Raw genomic sequence first — 23887 nt, forward strand, 5'->3', positions numbered from 1 at the left:
ATTTCCCTGCATCTGATTGATACTCCCCAAGTCCCCATAATATTGGGCTATCCCTGGCTGGTTAAACATAAGCCCCAAATTGACTAGGCCAGCAACAACATAGTTGGGTGGAGCTCGTTTTGTCTGTCGAAATGTCTCGTCAGCCCTGTCACCAGGTGCCACCCTGGGGCCTATGGAGGAATGTCCGGACCTGTCAGCAGTTCCAGCCGAATATTTGGATCTCAAGCCTGTATTCAGCAAATCACATGCCACCACTCTTCCTCCCCACTGTCCATACGATTGTGCTATCGAGCTGCTGCCTGGAACATCACCACCGAAGGGTAGACTCTACTCTCTTACCGCCCCTGAAACAGAGGCCATGAACAGGTACATTGATGAGTCTCTCTCTGCAGGCATAATTCAGCCATCCTCTTCTCCAGCAGGCGCAAGGATTCTTCTTTGTGGAAAAGAAGAATAGCTCTCTTCTACCCTGCATAGATTACCGGGGCCTAAATGACATCACCATTAAAAACCATTACCCATTGCCACTGATTTCTTCAGCGTTTGAAAACTTGCGGGGAGCCAACATCTTTTCCAAACAAGACCTCCGCAACGCCTATCACCTGGTGCGCATACGAGAAGGAGATGAATGGAAGACAGCCTTTAATACACACAGTGGCCACTACGAATATCTTGTAATGCCTTTTGGCTTGACTAACGCTCCTGCTGTTTTTCAGGCCCTAGTGAACGATGTGCTGCGGGACATGGTTAATAACTTTGCTTTTGTGTACTTGGATGATATTCTGATTTTTTCCAAGTCTCCCCAGGAGCATGTGCGACACGTGAGGCAGGTTCTGCAGTGCCTCTTGGAGAATCAATCATATGTTGAAGCAGAGAAATGCGAGTTCCACCGGGACTCAGTGTCGTTCTTGGGGTTCGTGTTGTCCACTTTCGGTGGAGATGGACTCTGACAAAGTCAAAGCAGTGCTGGAGTGGCCCCAGCCCACAACCTGGAAGGAGCTACAGAAATTCCAGGGTTTTGCAAACTTTTCTAGGAGATTCATATGCATAGTTCTTTTGCTGCGCCACTAACTACTCTTACTTCCCCCAAGGCCCCCTTTTCCTGGTCGGCTGCTGCAGAGGCGGCCTTCTGTAGACTTAAGATGACCTTCACCTCTGCCCCAATCCTAGCCACGCCCGATCTTCAGCTGCAGTTTGTGGTTAAGGTAGATGCCTCTGATGTAGGAGTGGGTGCAGTTCACTCCCAGCACTCCCCTAGTGATGATAAACTGCACCCCGGTGCCTTCTTCTCTCACCATCTGTCTCCCACAGAGAGAAATTACGATGTCAGCAATCAGGAACGGTTGTCAACATGGTGCTGGAGGAGTGGAGACACTGGCTGGAAGGGGTGGAGAAACCATTCCTGGTCTGGACAGACCATAAGAACCTGGACTACATCAAGATGGCTAAGCGTCTCAATTCCAGACAAGCAAGGTGGGCGCTTTTCTTCTCTTGATTCTCTTTCCTACTGCCCAGGATCAAAAAATGTTAAGGCTGATGCCTTGTCGCGCCAGTTTGTCAAGGAGGGGGAACCCTCTGAACCTGACACCATCCTGTCTAGCCAGTGTCTCATCGCCACTGCTTGCTTCTCCATAGAGCAAGAGGTACTGGAGGCCCTCCGTCAACACCCATCTCCAGGTAATGAACCTAGTGGGAGGCTATTTGTATTTGAAGGAACTTCCACCATGCCTCACTGTTGTCTGCAGACATTCATTATTGTACCGCTCTCCAGCCATTCAGGAAAACAAGCTGCCCTCTGCGACAGCCAAGTATTTCAAATTTCGACTCCTCAGTCCACAGCACCTGCTGCCATTTTTCTGCACCCCAGTTCCTATTTTTTCTGTGCATAGTTAAGTCACTTGGTCTTGTTTCCATGTCGGAGATATGTTTTTTTTTTCTGGCTGCAACTCTTCCATGAAGATCACTTCTGGCAAGACTTCTCCAGACAGTAGATGGTTTCTGCCAGTTCTGAGCTGATGGCACTGCTGGACACCTTCTAATTTCAAAGGAATATAAGCTTGATGTGTTTTTGATGAGTCTATGATCCTCCACGTTGCCTGTTACTTTGTGCTTCTTCAAAAGAGCTTGAACAGCACATCTTGAAAACCCAGTCTGCTCTGAAATCTTTGTCTGGGGGAGACTTTGCTAATGCAGTATAACTACCTTGTGTCTTGTTGCTGTGCTCAATCTTGCCATGGTGTATGACCTGTGATATGAAACCTGGAAGGAGTCTTCCGCAACCTTACCTTGGTAGCAGAGTTTGGCTGTTCCTCACCCAGTTTTATGCCTCATACACAGCTGTTTCTGTTTCAGTTAATTACTGTGTTTCAACCTATATGTGAAATTGATCATCAGCACCTGTTTGGTATACTTGGTTCATCATACACCTGACTATAATCCCACAAAATCCCTGGCTTTGTGCAAGTTTACCAATAGGAATTGATGCTAGTTTGAAGGCAAAGGGTAGCAACAGCAAGTGTTGATTTGATTTAAAATTGTCTTATGTTCACTCACTTTGTATTTTGTAAATGAATAAAAATAGCCTATTATTAAAATTTTTGAAAGCATTCTTAGTTTACAGCATTTTTTTCCACACCTGCCTAAAACTGCCTTTTACCTGCCTTTTGCACAGTACTGTATATACAGTCATGGCCAAAAACATTGGCACCCCTGCACTACTATCAGTAATGCACCACTTCTCCCAAATAATTGTTCAAATTACAAATGCTTTTGTATCCATATGTTTATTTCTTTTGTTTGCATTGGAACAACACAAAAAAGCAGAGAAAAAAAGCCAAATCTGACATCATTCTACATAGAACTCCAAAAATTGACTGGACAAAATTGTTGGCACCTTTTCAAAATTGTAAGAAATCATTGTATTTCAGTGATGCTCCTTTAATTTGTAATTAAACTCACCTGTGGCAATTAACAGGTGCTGGCAATATAGAAATCACACTTGCAGCCAGTTAAAATGGAGAGAAGTTGACTCAACCTTTGTGTTGTGTGTCTGTGTGTACCGCAGTGAGCATGGAGAAAAGAAAGAAGAGCAAAGAATTGTCAGAGGATTTGAGAACCACAATTGTGGAAAAGCATGGACAATCTCAAGGCTACAAGTCCATCTCCAGAGATCTAAATGTTCCTGTGCCCACTATGCGCAACATCATCAAGAAGTTTACAGCCCATGGCACTGTAGCTAACCTCCCTGGAAGTGGACGGAAGAGAAAAACTGATGAAAGATTGCAACTGAGGGTTGTTCAAATGGCAGATAAAGAACCTCGATCCACTTCCAAACACATTCAAGCTGACCTGCAGACACAGGGTACAACAGTGTCAGCTCACACTATCCAACGCCATCTGAATGAAAACGGACGCTATGGTAGGACCCCACTGCTGACACAGAGACATAAAAAAGCCAGACTGGAGTTTGACAAAACTTAACTGAGGAAGCCAAAATCTTTCTGGGAGAATGTCCTGTGGACAGATGAGACCAAAGTACAGCTTTTTGGTAAAGCACATTATAGTACTGTTTACAGAAAATGAAATGAGGCCTTCAAAGAAAAGAACACAGTCTCTATGATCAAACATGGTGGAGGTTCACAGATGTTTTGGTGTTGCTTTGCTGCTTCTGGCACCAGATGCCTTGACTGTGTGCATGGCATCATGAAATCTGAACACTACCAAAGAAATTTGGGGCGCAATGTAGGGCCCAGTGTTAGAAAGCTGGGTCTCTGTCAAAGGTCATGGGTCTTCCAGGAAGACAATGAAAGAAGAGTGGTCCAAAATTCCAGTAGAGAGGTGTAAGAAACTCATTGATGGTTACAGGAAGCAATTGATTTTATTTGGTTTTTTTTGTTCCAAAGGATGTGGTACCAAATATTAAGTTGAGGGTGCCAATAATTTTGTCCAGTCCATTTTTAGAGTTTTGTGTAGAATGATATCAGTTTTGGCTTTTTTTCTCTGCTTTTTTTGTGTTGTTCCAATGCAAACAAAAGAAATAAACATGTGAGTACCAAAGCAATTTTGTCATTTTTGTAAGAGTGCTATATATCATCTCAACCAGTCCATACCTTAGGTTTTGGCAAATGTGATGTATTTTAGATTGTCATTTTCATGAGGCATCTCAACACATATGTGCTGTTTGTTTGTTGACTACTTAAGTTGTCATTAATAACAGTTTTTTATATTCCCTATTGATATATATTATACCAAATAAAAGACTAAATACAAGATCCCTGGCCTCGGCACACGCCTGTCTATATAAGGTCCCACTGTTGACCAACCAACCAAGCCAATTGTCTGTAGACCTCTGAGACAGGATTATATCGAGGCACAGATCTGGGGAAGGGTACAAAAAAATTTCCACAGCATTGAAGGTCCCGAAGAGCACAGTGGTCTCCATCATTCGTAAATGGAAGAACTCTTCCTGGAGCTGGCCATTCGGCCAATCTGACCAATCGGGGGAGAAGGGCCATGGCCAAGAAGGTGACCAAGAACCTGATGGTAACTCTGACAGAGCTTCAACGTTCCTCTGTGGAGATGGGAGAATGTACCAGAAGGACAACCATCTCTGCAGCACTCCACCAATCAGGCCTTTATGAGCGGCCAGACGGAAGCCTCTACTGAGTAAAAGGCACATGACAGTCAGCTTGGAGTTTGCCAAAAGACACCTAAATGACTTTCAAACCATGAAAAACAAGATTCTCTGGTCTGATGAAACCAAGATTGAACTCTTTGGCCTGAATGCCAAGCGTCACGTCTGGAGGAAACCAGGCACATCTCATCACCTGGTTAATACCATCCCTACGGTGAAGCATGGTGGTGGCAGCATCATACTGTGGGGATGTTCTTCAGTGGCAGGAACTGGGAGACCAGTCAGGATCAAGGAAAAGATGAACAGAGCAAAGTACAGAGAGATCCTTGATGAAAACCTGCTCCAGAGTGCTCAGGACCTCAGTCTGGGGTGAAGGTTTACCTTCCAACAGGACAACGACCCTAAGCACATGGCCAAGACAACAAAGGAGTGGTTTTGGGACAAGTCTGTGAATTTCCTTGAGCGGCCCAGCCAGAGCCCAGACTTGAACCCAAATGAACATCTCTGGAGAGACCTGAAAATAGCTGCGCAGCAATGCTCCCCATCTAACCTGACAGAGCTTGAGAGGATCTGTAGAGAGGCAAAGGGTGTGAATACTTATGTACATGCGATATTTCAGTTTTTTAGTTTTAATCAATGTGCAAAAATTCAAACAAAAAAAAACTTTTTCATTTGGGGTATTGTGTGCAGATTGATGAGACTAAAAAAAGGTATTGAATCCAATCTGGAAAAAGGCTAAAACATAACAAAATGTGGGGAAAGTGAAGGGGTGTGAATACTTTCCACACTGTACATTTCATGTCAAGTTCTTTGTGTGTCCCTGTAGATTTTATCCACATTTCTATCATTGTTGCATATGTGAAGTCATTCGTGTTTCATTTTTGCACCAAAAACAAAACAAAACAAAGAACTGGCTGAGGCTCCATTTGGATCAACTGAGTCTGTGCTTGTACTGTCTGATCAGCCAGTATCTTCTCTACTGACAAACTTAAGCATTGCACCTATAAATTATAAATAACATTACTATTATCAATTTTATCAGCTGCATCAGGCTCATTCAAACTGGTGCTCACACGTTTCCTTTTATACATTTTCAAATATAAAATGATATTCATAGTTTAGCTTGGCTGAATACTTGATGGTTAGTGAGAGATGTGCATCCATATTGCAGTGAACTGTTTTGCTGACTGCTCATGTTTATGTTCTTTTTAGCTATGCCACTGTGTTCCCAGATCTAAGCTATTAACTTGCTAAGAGTACATTGTTATTATTACTAATAGGAGTGATGAATAACTCTTTGATACGGATGTGGGACTTACTCCTCTGACAGGTGGCACCTCTGTATCCTGGAGCACACTCACAGGTTCCTTCATCTGGAGAGCAGGAGGCTCCGTTCTTACAGTTACAGGAGAGGGAGCAGTTTGGGCCCCAGCGGCCCTCTGCACACACACTGTCACAGTGGATACCTGCTCTCACACACAAACACACAGCCGCCAACACACAAATAAAAACAAATTTTAGCATATTTTTAGAGTAAACGCATGCAAGTCTAAACCAAGTACACTCCTGATTAATGCAGAAAAGTTTCCTCTACAAACAATAAATTAAAATTAAGAAAATGAATATATCTATCATCATGACAGATCATGATGAACAAATTATTCAAGTTGAAAATCTTTACTGCTGTACATTGTTTAATTTGTCAAGAACAAAATGGTCAATGGAAACCAAAATCATCAACCCACTGAGGGCAGGATTCAAAATCACACGGATAAGTAAAAAACTGAAATCACAGGCTGATCCAGTTTGCATGAATTTCATCACAGCTACTCATAATGTGACTCCGTAGTGCCTGCATGCACTCCCGACAATGTCTCAGCATGCTCCTGATAAGATGACAGATGGTGTCCTGGGGGATCTCCTCCCAGACTTGGATCAGGGTATTGGTGAGCTCCTGGGCAGTCTCTGGCAGTACTTGGTGGCATTGGATGCACCATTACATAAAGTTCCATATGTACTCAATTTGATTTAGGTCAGGGGAATGTGAAGGCCAGTCAATGGCATCAATGCCTTCGTCATCCATGAACTGCCTACAGACTGTGGCCACATGAGGCTGGGCATTGCACCAGGAAGAACCCAGGGCCCACTGCACCAGCGCAAGGTCATGTACACCAGTAGCCTGCTAGAGGTCATTTTGTAGGGCTCTGCCAGTGCACCTCCTGTTCCTCCTTGCACAAAGGAGCAGATGCTGGTCCTGCTGTTGCTTGATGCCCTTCTACAGCCCTGGCCAGCTCTCCTTGTGTAATGGCCTGTCTCCTGGTATCTCTTCCATGCTCTTGAGACTGTGCTGGGAGACACAGCAAACCTTCTTGTGACCACACGTATGGATCTGCCATCCTGGAGGAGCTGGACTACCTGTGCAACCTGACTGGGCTGCAGGCACTGCGTAAGGCTATCAGTACTGACAAGGACACAAACAGAATTCAAAACTAGAGTAAAATCAGTCAGGAAGCATAAGGAGAGAGCAATTGTCTGTGGCCACCACTTGCAAAATGATTCCTTTTTTGGGGGTTGGATTGCTCTTTCCTCTCCATTGCACCTGTTGTTACTTTCATTTGCACCAAAGCAGGTGTAATTGAGTCACGTTGTTGTTGTTGTTGTTGTTGTTGTTGTTGTTGTTCTTCTTCTTCTTCTTCTTCTTCTTCTTCTTTATTTTATTTCAGGTAGATAAATTTAAACAATTTCCCCTCAGGGATCAATAAAGTATTTCTGATTCTGATAAATAAATATAAATTTATTTGCATAAAATAATTTGTGTGTGTGTGTGCCTGTGTGTGTGTGTGTGTGTGTGTGTGTGTGTGACTTTTGGAAGTGGCCAGGTCCTCAGTTGGGAACCATTGGACTGAAAACAAATATAAAGTAGGTAAAACTAGCTCTACGAAATTCCATTTTGCAGTACAAGTAAAGATGTCTCCAACATCGAGTTTCTTCTTCAGCAAATTTGTAGTACCTCCATAGTTCCTCCATAATGAACTGGCCCAAACTTTGTGACATGGTGCATTATCCTGCGGGAAGTAGCCATTAGAAGATGGGTACACTATGGTCAGAAAGGGATGGACATGGTCAGCAACAATACTCAGATTCTGACCCTACCATCTGAATGTTGCTGCTGAAATCGAGACTCATCAGACAAGGCATGGTTTTTCCAATCTTCAATTGTCCAATTCTGGAGAGCCTGTGTGAATTGTAGCCACAGTTTCCTGTTCTTAGCTGACAGGAGTGGCACCCGGTGTGGTCTTCTGCTGCTGTAGACCATCTGCTTTAAGGTTTGACGTGTTATGCATTCGGAGATGGTATTCTGCATACCTTGGTTGTAACATGCGGTTATTTGGGTTACTGTTGCCTATCTATCGTCTTGAACCAGTCTGCCCATTCTCCTCTGACCTCTGACATCAAGAAGGCATTTTCGTCCAAACAACTGCCGCTCAAGACATATAATGGTTGTACATGAAAATCTCACTAGATCAGCTGTTTCTGAAATACTCAGACCAGCCCGTCTGGCACCAACAAAAGCCCATCTGCCATGTTGAAGGTCACTTAAATCCCCTTTCTTCCCCACTCTGATGCTCGGTTTGAACTTCAGCAAGTTGTCTTGGCCACATCTACATGCCTGACCTCAATGCATTGAGTTGCTGCCATGGGATTGGCTGTTTTGCTACTTGTGTTAACAAGCAATTGAACAGGTGTACCTAATTAAATGGCTCGTGAGTGTATGTTTTAAACCTGTTCAACACACAGTCAGAAAGAATAATCAACAATTCAAGATGATTGATTGAGATATGGTCAATAGTAGCAAATGCTGCACTTGGGTCTAAGAGGAAAAGAAGTAAGAATTGAGATATTTTAGTAACAGCAGTTTTATTGCTGTGGTATGTGCTGAAGCCTGACTGTCATTCCTTCAGGATGTTACTTTCTTTAAGAAAGGGGTTAATTGATGAATGGAACGTTGAAAATTGCCCTGTAGTTAGTGACTGCATTACCATATAGGCTGGGTTTCTTTAGTAAGGGCTTTACAACAGCCATTTTGAAGGTATTGGGGAAGGTGCATGTTTGCACAGATGTATTTAGAATCTTCAGTAAAAATGTCTTTCAGAGCTCAGTTAAAGTAATACAGGAAAATTTTTACCATGGTTACATCTTTTTTTACAGGATTTGCCAAGGTCATCTGTGTTTACAAAAGCAGCAATGCTGGCTGTAATTGAAGATGTTTTGTTATTGAAGAACAATGCAAGTTCTTCACAGTTTAATATTGAGTAGCTAGTCAATAGTGGAGAATAATATTCTAGAGTTCACATGTTGAAATTTTACCATTTGGAGATTTTAATATCACCTAGAGCTTATTTCAAGCTCTTTTCAATTTATTTTCATTATTTTTATATCTGGTTTGCATCAAGTGTTATGATCACTCAAACTCTTCTGATCAGTAGGATTTTTGGAGCAGAATTTTGAGAAAAACTGGTTTAAAGACAAGGATTCTAAATCAGAACATGACCAACTACCTTAAATTCTCTCCGTCTCTGAAGCTTTGACATCTCTCTGTGTGTATCTTGTAGCATCTGACTGAGGTGTCAAAATAATGTTTTGATGATTAGGGTGACCAGATGTCCCGCTTTGTGTGGGACAGTCACGCATTTCCATTACTTTTCACACATCCCACAAATTGTGAATCGTTAGCAACACTGTCAATAATAATTTGCGACAACATCACCGTCATTTTAAAGCTGTGCCCTCTCCAAACATGTTGGCCGAGAGAGTTCTGTTTTTTTTTCTCACTTTGGAATTGCTACTCTCACTGGGACACAGCACCAATGTGCAGCGCATTGTTTACGCCAGAGATCAGCTGATCGTGCTGAGGCCGGCCAGCTTGGTGGCCAGAACATTAGAGATCCCGGCTGAAATCTGGAGGAAAACGCACAGAGGATGCAGGGGAGGACCGAAACAGAGGAGGAAAAGAGCTGGGTCAAGACAACAGAGGATTATTGAGAAGAAGAGATATAAGCCGTGTATCCCCTCTCTCATCATGGGCAACGTGAGGTCGCTGGCAAATAAGGCAGACGAGCTAACAGCACTCGCCAGGAGTCAGAGGGAGTACCGGGAGTGCAGTCTGATTTGTTTTTCTGAGAAATGATTGCATCAGGACATACCCGACGATAACGTCTCCTTCAGTGGCTTTCAGACTGTTTGGACCAACCAGGATTTCATCGAGAGTGGTAAGCGTAAAGGAGGGGGGCTCGCCGTTCTAGTCAACGACCTGTAATCCTGGTCACATTACCATCAAGGAAGGTATCTGCTGCCCGGACATTGAACTGCTGGCTGTTGGGCTCAGGCCATATTATTTGCCCATGGAGTTTACACATGCTATTATCATAGCTGTTTACATCCCCCCCTCTGCCAACCCAATGTTGGCATGTGACGTCATTCACTTCGCCGTGGCCCGTCTGCAAACTCAACACCCGAGTGCATTCATCGCTATCTCGGGTGACTTCAACCATGTCACCATGGCAACAACACTGCCCAATTTCAGCTGTCCTACAAGAGAGGAGAGAACCCTGGACTTGCTATATGCTAACGTCAAGGATGCATACAGCTGCTCCCCCCTCCCCCCTCTGGGCAGGTCAGACCACAACCTTGTGCACCTCACTCCCCGTTATGTGCCTCTGGTGAAGAGTCAGCCTACGACCACAAGGACAGCGAGGAGATGGTCAGAGACATACGAGACACTGCAGGGCTGAGGTGACAGACTGGCAGCCACATGGGGAGGACGTTGATGACAACCATCAACCATCAACCACAAGGGGTTGTACTAATTTCACTTTGAAGGCTTTATATATATCAATAGGTAGACTGTCCGGTCCAGCTGTTTTCCCATTTTCCATAGTCAATATAGCCTTCAACACTTCTTCTACAGACAATGAGGAATCTAGTTGCTTTCTGGCTTCATCGGAGAAACTAGGGATTTGAGTATTATCTAAAAAAGTAGTTTGATGACTGGTATCCCCAGCGGCTTCTGAACTGTATAATGTTTGAAAGAAATTAGCAAAGGTTCTATTAATTTCCAATGGATCTGGACTTTAATTGGAATAGATTTGTGGATTAAAGTTATTACCTCCCTTGGGTTAGATACATATGATGTTGAATAGACCTGACCTGGCCACCTTCTTTGTATTTTCAGTAGGTCACTAGAAAGTAGATGGGTTTCTTGTAAAAAGGCAATTGATGCTTTCAATTGTTTAAGTCTATATATGACCTGTTTCAGTTTAGCTACTTTACCTAACCCCCTTACATTCTGGATATGAATATTATCTGTGTTTCATTCATCATATGTAACAATAGTCTGTTCTTCAAAGCTTAAGACCATACCCAAAACAAACTTAAACAGAAACAAAAAGACAACGATGAGGGATAAATTATTAACATTTTTCCATAGCATGGCTCATGAACGCCGTCAACTTGAACATTACAGCGCTTCTCCCCTAATGGAGAAGACACAACAGTGGACCCGACTGATCCTACTAAAAGGAGCAAGTCCCATGCAAGCATACCAACTAACTAACAACTAACTGTGCTTCCTTAACACAAACAGCTCTACAAAATAATTTTAGGAAATCAACTCAGCTAATGTCTTGTCTTAACATACACCGTTGCCACATGTTTTAACTAACACAAAACATCTCTGCTCTGGGTAAATTAGGCTTTACATTTTCTAGGTGCGTTACATTATGTTATGTTATGTTATGCTTGATTAATTTCTGGCTTCTCAGAGAAGCCCAGTGAGCCGGCTCACATTTGGGTATCAAAAGGTGAATTCAGTTTGAAATTCCTTATTCCTGTTCAGAATGGTAAAACGTCGAGAGCTCAATGAAAATGAAAGAGTCTGCATTAAAGCACTTCATGATGCTGGATGGTCTCTGAGACAAATAGGGAAAGACATACAGTGTTCTCACAGTGTGGTCAAGTATGCTTTGGAGTCAATTGCCGAGACTGGTACTTACTAAATGCGCCAAGGAAGAGGCAGCAAACGAAAGTTAACTGAAGCAGATGTCAGACACCTCAAGATTTTAAGTACTAGAGACAGAAGGAAGACCACTGCTGATCTTCAGGCAGAGATGAATGCTTCTAGATCAGAGTCTGAGGAAGTCTCCAGAATGACCATAAGCAGATGACTGACGGAACAAGACTTAAAGGGAAGATAAGCTGCTAAGAAGCCATTGTTGAGGTTGCAAACATTCAGAAATTGCTCAGATTTGCCAGGGAGCACAAACACTGGACTGTTGATGATGGGAAGAAGGTTCTCTGGATGGACGAGTCCAAGTTTGAACTCTTCGGTCAGCATTGTCGTGTCATGTCCGCAGAAAAACTGGGGAACGTTTTGATGCCAGATGCATTGCACCCACAGTGAAACACGGTGGAGATTCCATTATGGTATGGGGTTCCATTTGTGGAAACGGCATGGGCAAATTAGAAAAATCGACGGTATCATGAACAAGACTGTCTACCACAACAACTTAATGCATCATGGAATCCCTTCTGGACTGAATCTGATTGGGCATGGATTCATATACCAACAAGACAATGACCCCAAGCATACTTCAAAGCTGTGCAGAGACCACTATATATCTAAAGCAAGTCTGTGGGAACAGCTAGAAACTATTTGGAACTCAATAACAAAAGAGACTGTAAAAGTACAGTACATAAAAACAAAATATTATGTTTTTTGGTTATTATGTGTGGAAAAAGGACTATTTAGTCATTTCAGTTTGTTATTTGCCAAATAAATAACAATAACATTTTTAGTCTTAAACAAGTTTTTGAAAGATTTTCAAAATATTTATGTTTTCTCGTTTTTATGACAGGTGGTCTAATAAATTTGTTAAGCACTGACACAGACACAGACACACACAGACACACACACACACACACACACACACACACACACACACACACATGAATGGCCAGGATTCAGTGCTTACAATCGTGCAAGAAGCACCCACAAAGCTAAATTTATTGGAATACTCATATATAGTGAGAAAGACTATTCTCAAATTCTGGATTTCGAAAGACATCCCTGCACTGAAAAACTGGTAGAAGAAAATGCTGAGAATACTCCCTCAGGAAAAACTGACCAACACCCTTTATTACAATTTTGAAGGATTTAAACCAGTCTTGGACATGGAATATATGGAACCCCATAATAAAATCTACCAAAGTCTACCCTGTCCCTTCCTGTAGACAGCCTCAGTGTTACACTTCCAGTTCAGGCACTGGATGGAAATAGTGTTTCCATCCTGGGATGGAATTACCCCTGGTCCCCCTAAAGTCCACAACCATCTTCTTGGTCACATTTAGGAGGAGGTGGTTATTTCCATACCATGCCACAAAGTGGTCCACCAGTTCCCTGTACTCTTTTCAAGCACTAACACACCCAACAACTGCATAGTCATCAGATAATATCTACAGATGACAGGACTGTGAATTGCACTAGAAGTCTAAGATGTACAGTGTAAAGAGGAAAGGTGAGAGTATAGTCCCCTGCAATGCTCCTGTGCTGCTGATCACCCCCTCAAACACATCCTCTCAGTCTCACAAACCCAGGTTTGTTCGTCAGGCTGTCAGTCCAGGAAAATGTGGAGTTGTCTACCTGTATCTCCTGGAGCTTCTCTCACAGCAGCATAGGCTGGATTGTGTTAAAGGCACTGGAGAAATCAAAGAAAATGATCTTCACAATGCTGCCAGCTTTGTCCAGGTGAGAGTGGGCTTGCCGAAGCAGGTAGATGATGGCACCTTCAACACCAACCTTGGGGCAGTAGGCAAACTGGGTCCAGGCCACCTGAGGTCCGAGATGGGCCAAACTCTTCAAGACTTTCATGATGTGAGATATTAAGGCGACCCATCTGAACTCTCTCATCAGGTAATATGATATGGATGCAGACTCACTGCTAACAGTTTGATGTCCGGGCTACAGAAATGCTCATTCATAGCCACATGTCCAGGATTGCAATTATTCATAAACACTGAACTCCCCCCTCCTTTCTTCTTACCATTCGTCCTACCCTCTCTGTCAGCCCATACTGTCTGAAAGCTGGCTATGAAATTAATGGTTTATATTTCCTCATCCTTGCTTTCCGTATGGCCCTGCATCCTCAGTGTCTCCACTCATCTGAGATTTGAAGTGGTACTGTGGGTCCAGATAGCGCTAGTAGCTAGTCACAAGGGTAAACAATACTACCATTGGCATGATGAACTGCTGCAATAGTTAAAAGTGCCAGAAAAATGAAAAGTAGTCCAGTCAGCATTTCAGCTTGCAGAGTCCATTCAAATTCTAAGTTTAACACACAGAAAAAATGTGACCACATTAAAAATAACAAAAAACTAAGATGTTACGACTGCAGTTACTGTAATAGGCTGCCAATAGCATGGCATAATGTTTTTTTTTTTTCTTTTTTTTGTTAAATTGGGGTTGTATGTAGTATGTAAATGGTAAATGGAAACTGTATTTATATTGCACTTTTCTAGTCTGACAAACACTCAAAGAGCTTTTGCAACACAAGTATGCAATTCACCCAATCACGCACTCATTCATATGATGGTAGCTTGGGCACCTGCTCATTATGAGCTTTCAACCACACACTGATGGCACAGCATGGGGAGCAATTTGGTGTTCAATACCTTGCATGTAGACATGTAAACTCCTTAGGCCAGGGATCAAACCACTGACCCATTGATAAATGGATGACCGCTCTATCACCTGAGCCACAGCCACTCCCACATATGTATGTGTGCCCATATGCATGTATGTGCACGTGGGACTATACATTGGGTAGACAACTAACTGTCGATGAACTGAAAAAAGCTTGATCATATGCATTTTACAAATAACGACTATAAAATATATGGTACCTATAATTACATATACTACTTTGAATATGGGTTTAGTGTAATATATCAACACACCCCAAGTCCCTAAATTCACTATCTTAGAAAAGTGCTATGCCTTTTTTCAGCAGGAAACTCAGATCTGCTGTCCTTCTGTATAGTTCTTAAATCTATAACCCCTCCTTGTCCTCTCCTCCCTCTTATTTCCTCATTTGTCAGTTTATGGCAGAAGCAGTGAGGGGCTCAGTGGAGCTGGTCTAATGGCCCCTTTGAGGAGGCTGTATGCATGTTGCAAGTCTGGCATGCTGTCCATAAAGACAGAGGAAAAATCTTGAAACTGTGAAATCAGAATCAGAATAGGCTGTATTGGCCAAGTATGATTGCATGTACAAGGAATTTGACTTCGATTTTCTACAATGTGCAGGTGTTTATGTTGATAGTGACAAAGGCTTAGTGCCACTATATGACTTGCTAAGTGTTCATCAGGGTGACAGCTGTGGGAAGAAACTGTTTATGTGTCTGGTTGTTTTGGCATTCAGTGATTTGTAGTGCTTACCAGAGGGGAGGATATGAGGAGTCTGCAGTGATGCTTCCTGCCTGTTTCCTCAGTCTGGAGGTGTGTATATGATAAATGCATTGTATTTATATAACACTTTTCTAATCACTTTTACAACACAAGTCTGCATACATCCATTCACACACCTTTCGTATGTTAGTAGCTACGCCACCTGCTCATTATGAGCATTAACCATTCACACACTCGGACACCAATGGCACAGCATCGGGAGCAATTTTGGGGATCAGTAGTACTATAGTAGTAGTTCAGTACCTTGCCCAAGGTAATGTGTGACACGTAGAGCCCATCGATCAGCCTTCCTACACCTAAAGTTCATGAAACTTTCCTGCCAGATTGCAAAGGGAGGCTGAACGATGACATTGTTTCGTCAGAGTCACTGTCTGCAGCAACAACCTATTAATTGAACCTGTCACCAAATAACAACAGCAATGAGGATACAACCTTCATCAGGATTCACACCAGACAAGCTCACCTGATAGCCACCGCACACAAGTGTATCACAGTCGCAGAGCCCCTGAGCATTATTACTTAGGTCAACAAAGCTGGAAACATCCTTGTCATCATTACCAATGGCAAACTGGACCTAGACAGCTCCTCACATCTGTATGGTATCCATCACCACCCAATCATAAGCGAACATATTGTGGACCCACACCAACAATTTTTTTTTTCAATGAAACCAACCAATTGATGGGCCAACATTATTCAACTGTCATTAAAGCACATTGTTCAGTTTTTGAATAAACCCAACATCAGAGTGGTGACACTAAGGCTTTCCGGAATTTTGGTTTGAAGGTGCATGCCTTGGTTGGGATGTTGGACCAGTTGGCAGAAATTGGACAGACCGAACGTGAGTGTGGGTCCCATGTCTCAAGGATATTGGCCAAGTTGACACATAATTTGAGAGCTAATTTCAAGAGGCATGACAACCCCTTTAAGATACCAATCTCAGCTCTTGTACATCTGCCAGAATGGTTGGAGTATGAGGTTAGAGTGCAGGAGGAATGGTAAATGGACTGCGCTTTTCTGGTCTGATGACCACTCAAAGTGCAAAGAGGATGGCACTCAGATCAGCAGTGGTCAAAATAAGGAGCATGCTGGTTTCCAAAAAGAATGGTAGAGAGTGTCCAAGCCAAAAAGCACATCTATACTTCACAGAAGTGAACAAATGGAAAGGAGTATGAAGCCATCTTTGAATCCAGAAGTTCTAGAGAAGGCTAAAGAAACACCAACAAAATTCTTTCCATTTCACAACACACAGTACTTCTTAAACCAGTGTAAAAATTTCAAGGACCAAATTAATACTTGGATTCATTCAAACAAAAAAATGTAGGAAATGTGGCTGTGTACACTCAAAGCTGCAAGCTCAAAGTGCAAGACATAGGAGGAAGCTTTTGGAAGTCCTTCAGAGTTCAAAGCCTACATCCAGCAGCCTTGCTACTGAGGAAAATGTAAACACCTTCAGAAGCACAATCTCCATACGGCACAGTGCTTCCCGATGTTAAGTCTAAAGCCTGGTTTACGCTTCTGCGTTGCGGCGACGCCGTACCTACGGCGTACACCCTACACCGTCACTGAGCATTCATAGTTCTGCGTCGAGGGAACGCGTTGCTCCGCAATTCACCACCAAGCCGCTAGGGGGGTGTGGCTGTGTCTTTGTATGGTTTTGGGGGGCTCTTGTTGCCGCGAAGAGGAGTTGTAGCGGTGGTCGTACTTGCGTACCTCCTCGATAATTCTTTCTTCGGCTTGGTCCATTTTTTTTTGTAGCTCTCACCACAGAAACTTTGAAAATGGCGGTGTTGTTGTGCTGCGACCATAGGGCTGCGACTGAACCGAAAATTACGCTCTGAACGGACCAATCACAGTCCTCGACGTTCACGTCACTATGCGTCGATGCGACGCGTAGTCAGGATTTTTTGGAGGTGCGCGTCAGGCTACGGCGTAGGGTCCGCATAGGGGTCTGCGTCGACGGCGTAGGTACGGCGTCGACGCGACGCAGAAGCGTAAACCAGGCTTAAGTCTAGGAGGCTCTCCTGGGAGAGCCTCCTAGACTTAGACTTAGACTAGGAGACTAGGAGACTTAGACTTAGACTAGGAGATTATTTAATTACCTTTGCTATTCTTATATATCATACAGGCTTACTTTAATGATGAAAAACATACTTATTTCATGTTAAAAAAAAAGACATTTTCAAAATATGACATAAAAAAAATCTAATTTTCTCCTTTTCTAAAGGTCATGTCTTTCTGTAGTTGCAAATAAGTATTTCATGCTGCTGTGATGCGACTATATGCTGTGTTATTAATTATATGATTGTAATAAAACCTAAAGTAATGCACAAATGTAACTTGTACATTTGTTACATGTAACTTGTACATTTGTGCGTTTTATTCAGTTCAATTCAAATTCAAAACCTTTATTCAAGCTTTGAAAGATAGAGACGTATCAGTTTTTAAAAAATATAAATAGGACACAGTGCTGAAAACAATTGTACACTGAGGTGAAGTGGTCTGAGACCATCATCTTGAATAAAACAGTAGTAGTGGGACTGCTAATCTTGGGAATATGCTGTAGATAATTTCATGTGATTGGTCTGCAAAAGCTAAAGACAGATTTTCCAAGTTCAGAATAAACCCACAGGACTTGAAGCATAAAACAGTTAGTACTGTGAGTTTGAGGGAGTGAGGGATCTCCAGATGTTCCCAACTCAGCCAAGAGACATAATCCCTCCAGTGCGTCCTGGGTCAGCACCAAGGTCTCCCCCCTGAGGGACATGCCCTGAACACCTGAACACCTATAAACCATGATCATGATGGTGCTGCAGACAGCTGCCTCTGTGTGTTGGTGCAGGTTGTTTTGTTTTGTTTTGTGTTTTAAACCTGTTTTTTGTGATAGTACCCGGAGCTCTTTCACCAGAGAAGAGCTCATGAACATCAGGGGAGCAACACCAGAGGATTTATTTCCTAAATTTCTGCTCCCAACACTGGAAATTTTGGACATCCTGGTCAAAGGTGCGCTCACCTTTGCTCACGCAGTGAAATGCCGGAGGAGAGGAAAACGGGCCGGTGTGCTTGTGCGCCTTCGCCAGCGTGGATTATGCACAGCGTTACCGGGAATATTTCTCTCTAACGTGCGTTCACTGCCCAACAAACTGGAGGAATTGCAACTGCTGTTGGGTAAAAACAGGGACTTTTCTTCATCTGCAGTTTTGTGCTTCATCGAGATGTGGCTCTGTGGATTAATACCGGACTCTGCGCTGCAGCTGGCTGGCTTCCAACTCCACCGCGCAGACAGAGACACGGAACTTTCCGGCAAAACTAAAGGTGGAGGAATCTGTTTCGACATCAACAGTGATTGGTGCAACGACGTGACAGTGATCCAGCATCACTGTTCTCCTGACCTGGAATCTTTCATCATTAACTGTAAGCCTTTTTATTCACACCATGAGTTCGCTTCATTCATTATGGTCGGCATTTACATCCCGCTTCAGGCCAACGTGCAGGATGCACAGCGTATGCTCACCGACCAGATACTGTGTGTGGAGCGGACCAACCCGGACCCTTTAGTTATTGTCCTTGCTGACTTTAACAAAGGTAACGTCACCCACAAACTTCCTAAATACAGACATTAAATGCCTGACCAGAGAGGAGAATATTCTGGATCACTGTTACACCACAGTCAGGGATGCTTATCACGGCGTCCCCTGTGCTGCACTGAGCCACTCTGACCACGTCATGGTACACCTGATTCCTGCGTACAGGCAGAAACTAAAGCTCTGCAAACCTGTAGTGAGGACATCAAGGAAGTGGACCAGCGAGGCTGTGGAGGATCTCCAGGCGTGTTTGGACTCTACTGACTGGGATGTGTTCAGGACTGCTAGCAACAGTCTGGATGAGTATACGGAGCCTGTGACGTCCTACATCAGCTTCTGTGAGGACTGCTGTGTTCCATCATGCACCAGGGTGAGTTACAACAATGACAAACTGTTACAACCCAGCTCACTAGGGGGTAGGGAAGTAACAAAAAACAACCGATGGATGGAAAAGTAATTATTTATTTAAATCAAAGTGTTTCAAACTGTTTTAATACACAAAAGGCAAAAGGCCAAGACAACGAAAAGAACAATTTGGGTGCTTTTCAAATTAATGAAATAATCAAAACCAAAAGAGAACTCTCCAAAAATGAGAGCTTAAGTAAAGCTAACTAAAGGAGAACTCTTCAAAAGGAAGAGCTTAAGTAATGCTAACCAAAAGGCAACTCTTCAAAAGGAGGAGCTTGCCTAAACCACACTCAAAACAAAATGGAAATAAAACCCTCCTAAATGAGGCCTACAGTTCTGATGAAAAAAAAAAAAACAAGAACCAAAATACAAAACGAAATAGCACCCCTAATCCTAGTGTAACTAACAAACAATATGACTAAGTGAATGTGCAAATCAGTCCACATCTAAGCCTAGCTCAGTTCGAGTCTGGTTGCCAAAACAATATCAAAAGTCGAACTCTGACAACTCTGTCACAACAAATGGGTCTCTCCTGTGCTGAGGACTGGTCACCAAAGATGCCAGCCACAGACTGCCAGGCTGAGACGACTCTTGTAGCCGGCAGGAAATGACAGCTTGCAGGCGATTGGGCAGCGGCTAGTTAGGAGGAGGAGTCTGGTTTCCACACCCCTTCACCTGCAACCAGTCACACACATGCAAGACACAAGCACACATACACAAACACACACAAACACACCCCAAAAACGGTGGCAGCCGCAACACAAACCCTGGTTCACAGCCAAACTCAGACAGCTAAGGTTGGCAAAGGAAGAGGCCTTCAGGAGTGGGGACAAAGACAGAGGTGGTGAAAGAGGCTAAAGGTGTGTCCCATTCAGGGGCTGCATCCTTCGGAGGACCCAGCCTACGCGGTCTCTGGAGGCTGGGTCCTGCAGAGGATCCTCCGTCGGCCCCATCAACTATCGGTAAATGAGACGGTCTAGCCTTCGGAGCGTGTCCTGATTGCGTCACGACTTCATAACTTCTTCCCACCTAACCCGGGAAAAACACACGTACGGGGTGCAGAGATGCGCCCGTACAGCTCCTATCCCTTGTAAGAGGCGCGAAATGTAGCCTATTATACAACTTACAAATTCACCTGATGTGAATATCTTCACAGCTTCGCGTCGGACGGTTCACGCCTCCGCGTCGTCCATTCATTTCTGATAATGGACACCTCGAAGAGCATTATCCCGCTTATACCATGATCCCTTACGAAAGAAATAAATATGAAATCAATTATTAATACGTTAAAGTTGTTTTTTTACCGTTAACATCATAAGTTTTTCACAAGACGCGGCTGAGTGGACTATTTAATATCGCTCGTTGTGACGCGTTGCCAAGGTAACCGGCTCTGGCCACAGAACCTGCAGCTCGGTCGGCGCAACTGTTATATTAGACCTTATCAGTGGAGGGAAGTGACATGATTGCTTAACGTTATGTTACGTGATACAAAGTATCGTTTCAGAGGGCAAGTGCACCTCTTACCGCTTGTGTGTGTCCAGAGGATGATGCCAAATTTTGTTTCAAAGACTCAAAGTCCACAGATTGTTTCCTAAATCATTTTTATTGCAAGAAATATTATCCACGATTCACTCTGATCATTAAATGTGGTTAAAGGAAACTATAAAATCACTCATGTTGTCTACTGTCTTGCCATTGTGATAAATAAACTGTGAAATAACGTATGTTCTGAGTTTCTGTTGCCACGGTTACCAACTAGCGTTTGAGCCAGCGCAATAATTTAGAACAATCAGGCTATTTACCGGAACTTTTTTATAGTTGTCCTACAACACTTTTTAACAGAGACCCTGCAGCCAATCACAATCGAGTATTCACCCAAAATAAGATATTAGTTGACATGCGAGCTTGTAACATTTGTAAGTGAAGAGTTTTAATAAGGCTAACTGTTAACTGAGCTCCTCATATCAACAGGTCGCCATTATTAAAAAAAACAATCGGTGCGCAAAGCATCTTGGGATATGGGAGGCCGTGAAGGATAGTAGCGACACATCCTCCAAATACAGGGAAAAGGAGGACGCATTTGTCGGCTGCATTTGGAGGATCCTTCGAATTTGGACGAATTGGGACAGCCTTCGCGCAGCGTTATGACGTAAGCGGCCTTCAAATCCATCCTCCGAAGGATGCAGCCCCTGAATTGGGACACAGCTCTCATGACTGTACTCTGAGAAGCTCCAACACCAGTTCTCAGCTAACGACTCTGCGTCTGTCTGGAAAAGGCTCAGGCAGATCACCAACTACAAGCCTAAAGCTCCCCACTCCATCAACGATCGATGCTTAGCGAACGACCTGAATGAGTTCTACTGCCGCTTTGAAAGACAAAGGGACAGTCCTGCAACCATCCCCCACGACACCTCCCAACAGCTCCAGTCACCTCCACCAATGCCCACATTAAAGGTCCCCCCCTCCCCCTCCCCACCTACCTCAGTGACGACTCTTTCCATCCATGAGAGGGACGTCAACAAACTCTTCAGGAGACAGAAGCCCTGGAAAGCAGCTGGACCGGATTCTGTCTCCTCATCTGCCTTGAAGCACTGCGCTGATCAACTGTCTCCAGTGTTCACAGACATTTTTAACACCTCACTGGAGACACGTCACGTGCCAGCCTGCTTCAAGTCTTCAACCATCATCCCTGTTCCCAAGAAGCCAAGGACCACAGGACTTAACGACTTCAGACCCATCACCCTGACCTCTGTGGTCATGAAGTCCTTTGAGTGCCTTGTGCTCTCACACCTCAGAGACATCACTGACCCTCTCCTGGACACCCTGCAGTTTGCCTACAGAGCCAACAGGTCTGTAGACAATGCAGTCAACTTGGCCCTCCACTTCATCCTCCAGCACCTAGACTCCACAGGAATCTACGCTAAATCCTGTTTGTGGATTTCAGCTCTGCCTTCAACACCATTATCCCAACTCTGCTTCAGGAGAAGCTCTCCCAGCTGAGCGTGCCTGACTCCACCTGCAGGTGGATTACAGACTTCCTGTCTGACAGGAAACAGTGCGTAAAGCTGGGGAAACACATCTCCGATGCTAAGACCATCAGCACCGGATCCCCCCAGGGCTGCGTTCTTTCTCCTCTGCTCTTCTCCCTGTACACAAACAGCTGCACCTCCAGTCACCAGTCTGTCAAGCTCCTGAAGTTTGCGGACGACACCATCCTCATCGGACTCATCTCTGATGATGACGAGTCCGCCTACAGGTGGGACATTGACCATCTGATGACCTGGTGCAACCAGAACAACCTAGAGCTCAACGCTCTAAAGACAGTGGAGATGGTTGTGGACTACAGGAAGAACTCAGCCTCACCTGTCCCCATCACCCTCTGTGACTCCACTATTGACACTGTGGAGTCTTTCCGCTTCCTGGGAACTATCATCTCCCAGGACCTAAAGTGGGAGCCGAACATCAGCTCCCTCATCAAGAAAGCATAGCAGAGGATGTACTTCCTACGGCAGCTGAAGAAATTCAGCCTGCCAAAGACAATGATGGTGCACTTCTACACAGCCATCAATGAGTCCATCCTCACCTCCCCCATCACCATCTGGTATGCTGCTGCCACCGCCAAGGACAAGGGCAGACTGCAGTGTGCTATTCGGTCAGCAGAGAAGGGGATTGACTGCAATCTCCCGTCTCTTCAGGACCTGTACACCCCCAGGACCCTGAGGCGTGCAGGAAAGATTGTGGCTGATCCCTCTCACCCTTTGAGACTCTTTGAGACACTCCCCTCTGGCAGGATGCTGCGGTCCATCAGGACCAAAACCTCATGCCACAAGAACAGTTTTTTCCCGTCTGCTGTCAGCCCTATCAACAAGGCCCGGAACCCCCCCCGACACTCTTCACACTCCACCTCTTCCTCATCTTGTCACATTGACATAGACACAACTCTATGCACTACATTAAAACTCAGCTTGGACTTCCTTCTGAAAAAATAGACTGTGTTTCCGGAAAAAAAAAACAAAACAGACTTGCGTATATATATTTATATTATTATTATATTTTGTACTTCTTTAATAGCTTATTTTTAGTAGATGCGTCATACACCAAAACAAATTCCTCATATGTGTAAAATCGTACTTGGCAATAAAGCTTTTTCTGATTTTGATTTTGATTCTGATTCACCTCCCTGGGGAGAGGTCCAGGAGGCATCCTCACCAGATGCCCAAACCACTTCAACTGGTCAATCTGGGAGAAGCAGCGGCTCTACTCCGAGCTCCTCCCAGATGTCCGAGCTCCTCACCTTATCGCTAAGGCTGAGCCCAGCCACACTGCAGAGGAAACTCATTTCGGCTGCAATTGGCATTTGTTCCTGCCGTTCTTCACCACTGTTTTTGAAGAAGGAATTACGGGGGTAACAGGTAAACCAGCTTTGTAATAGGCAAATCAGTGATATATTTTCTTTTCAAATACATAGTGTGCAGTGGATCTAATTTAAGTTGATGAGAAGAAGTGGTTCATGACGATTTGATAAATATTTAAAGGTGCCATTATGAAGCTTTTTAAATAAGTTACATAGGTCTACAATTTCCATAAAACATGTTTTGAAGCTGTTTACTGGAAATAGCTTTTAGGAAAAGATTCTCACCCCCCTTTAGTTCCCTCTGTTCTGGTGTCTGTAGCTTTAAATGCAAATGAGCTGCTGCTGCCCCACCTATGTTACCGTGGTAACGGGAAGAGCTTAGACTCTAA

At 43.9% G+C, this 23887-nt stretch overlaps 1 protein-coding gene across 1 annotated transcript in view; it reads right to left on the reverse strand.

Moving 5' to 3' along the window:
• Positions 1-23887, reverse strand: part of megf10 (multiple EGF-like-domains 10) — a 143352-nt gene that overhangs the window by 21222 nt on the left and 98243 nt on the right. Inside the window, exon 14 of the mRNA XM_076757431.1 lies at positions 5953-6099. Coding sequence (XP_076613546.1) covers positions 5953-6099 — 147 coding nt within the window. The remainder of the gene's footprint in view (positions 1-5952; positions 6100-23887) is intronic.

Source organism: Chaetodon auriga, chromosome 19 (assembly GCF_051107435.1).
Source record: "Chaetodon auriga isolate fChaAug3 chromosome 19, fChaAug3.hap1, whole genome shotgun sequence".
In the NCBI taxonomy this organism is placed as follows: Eukaryota; Metazoa; Chordata; class Actinopteri; order Chaetodontiformes; family Chaetodontidae; genus Chaetodon; species Chaetodon auriga.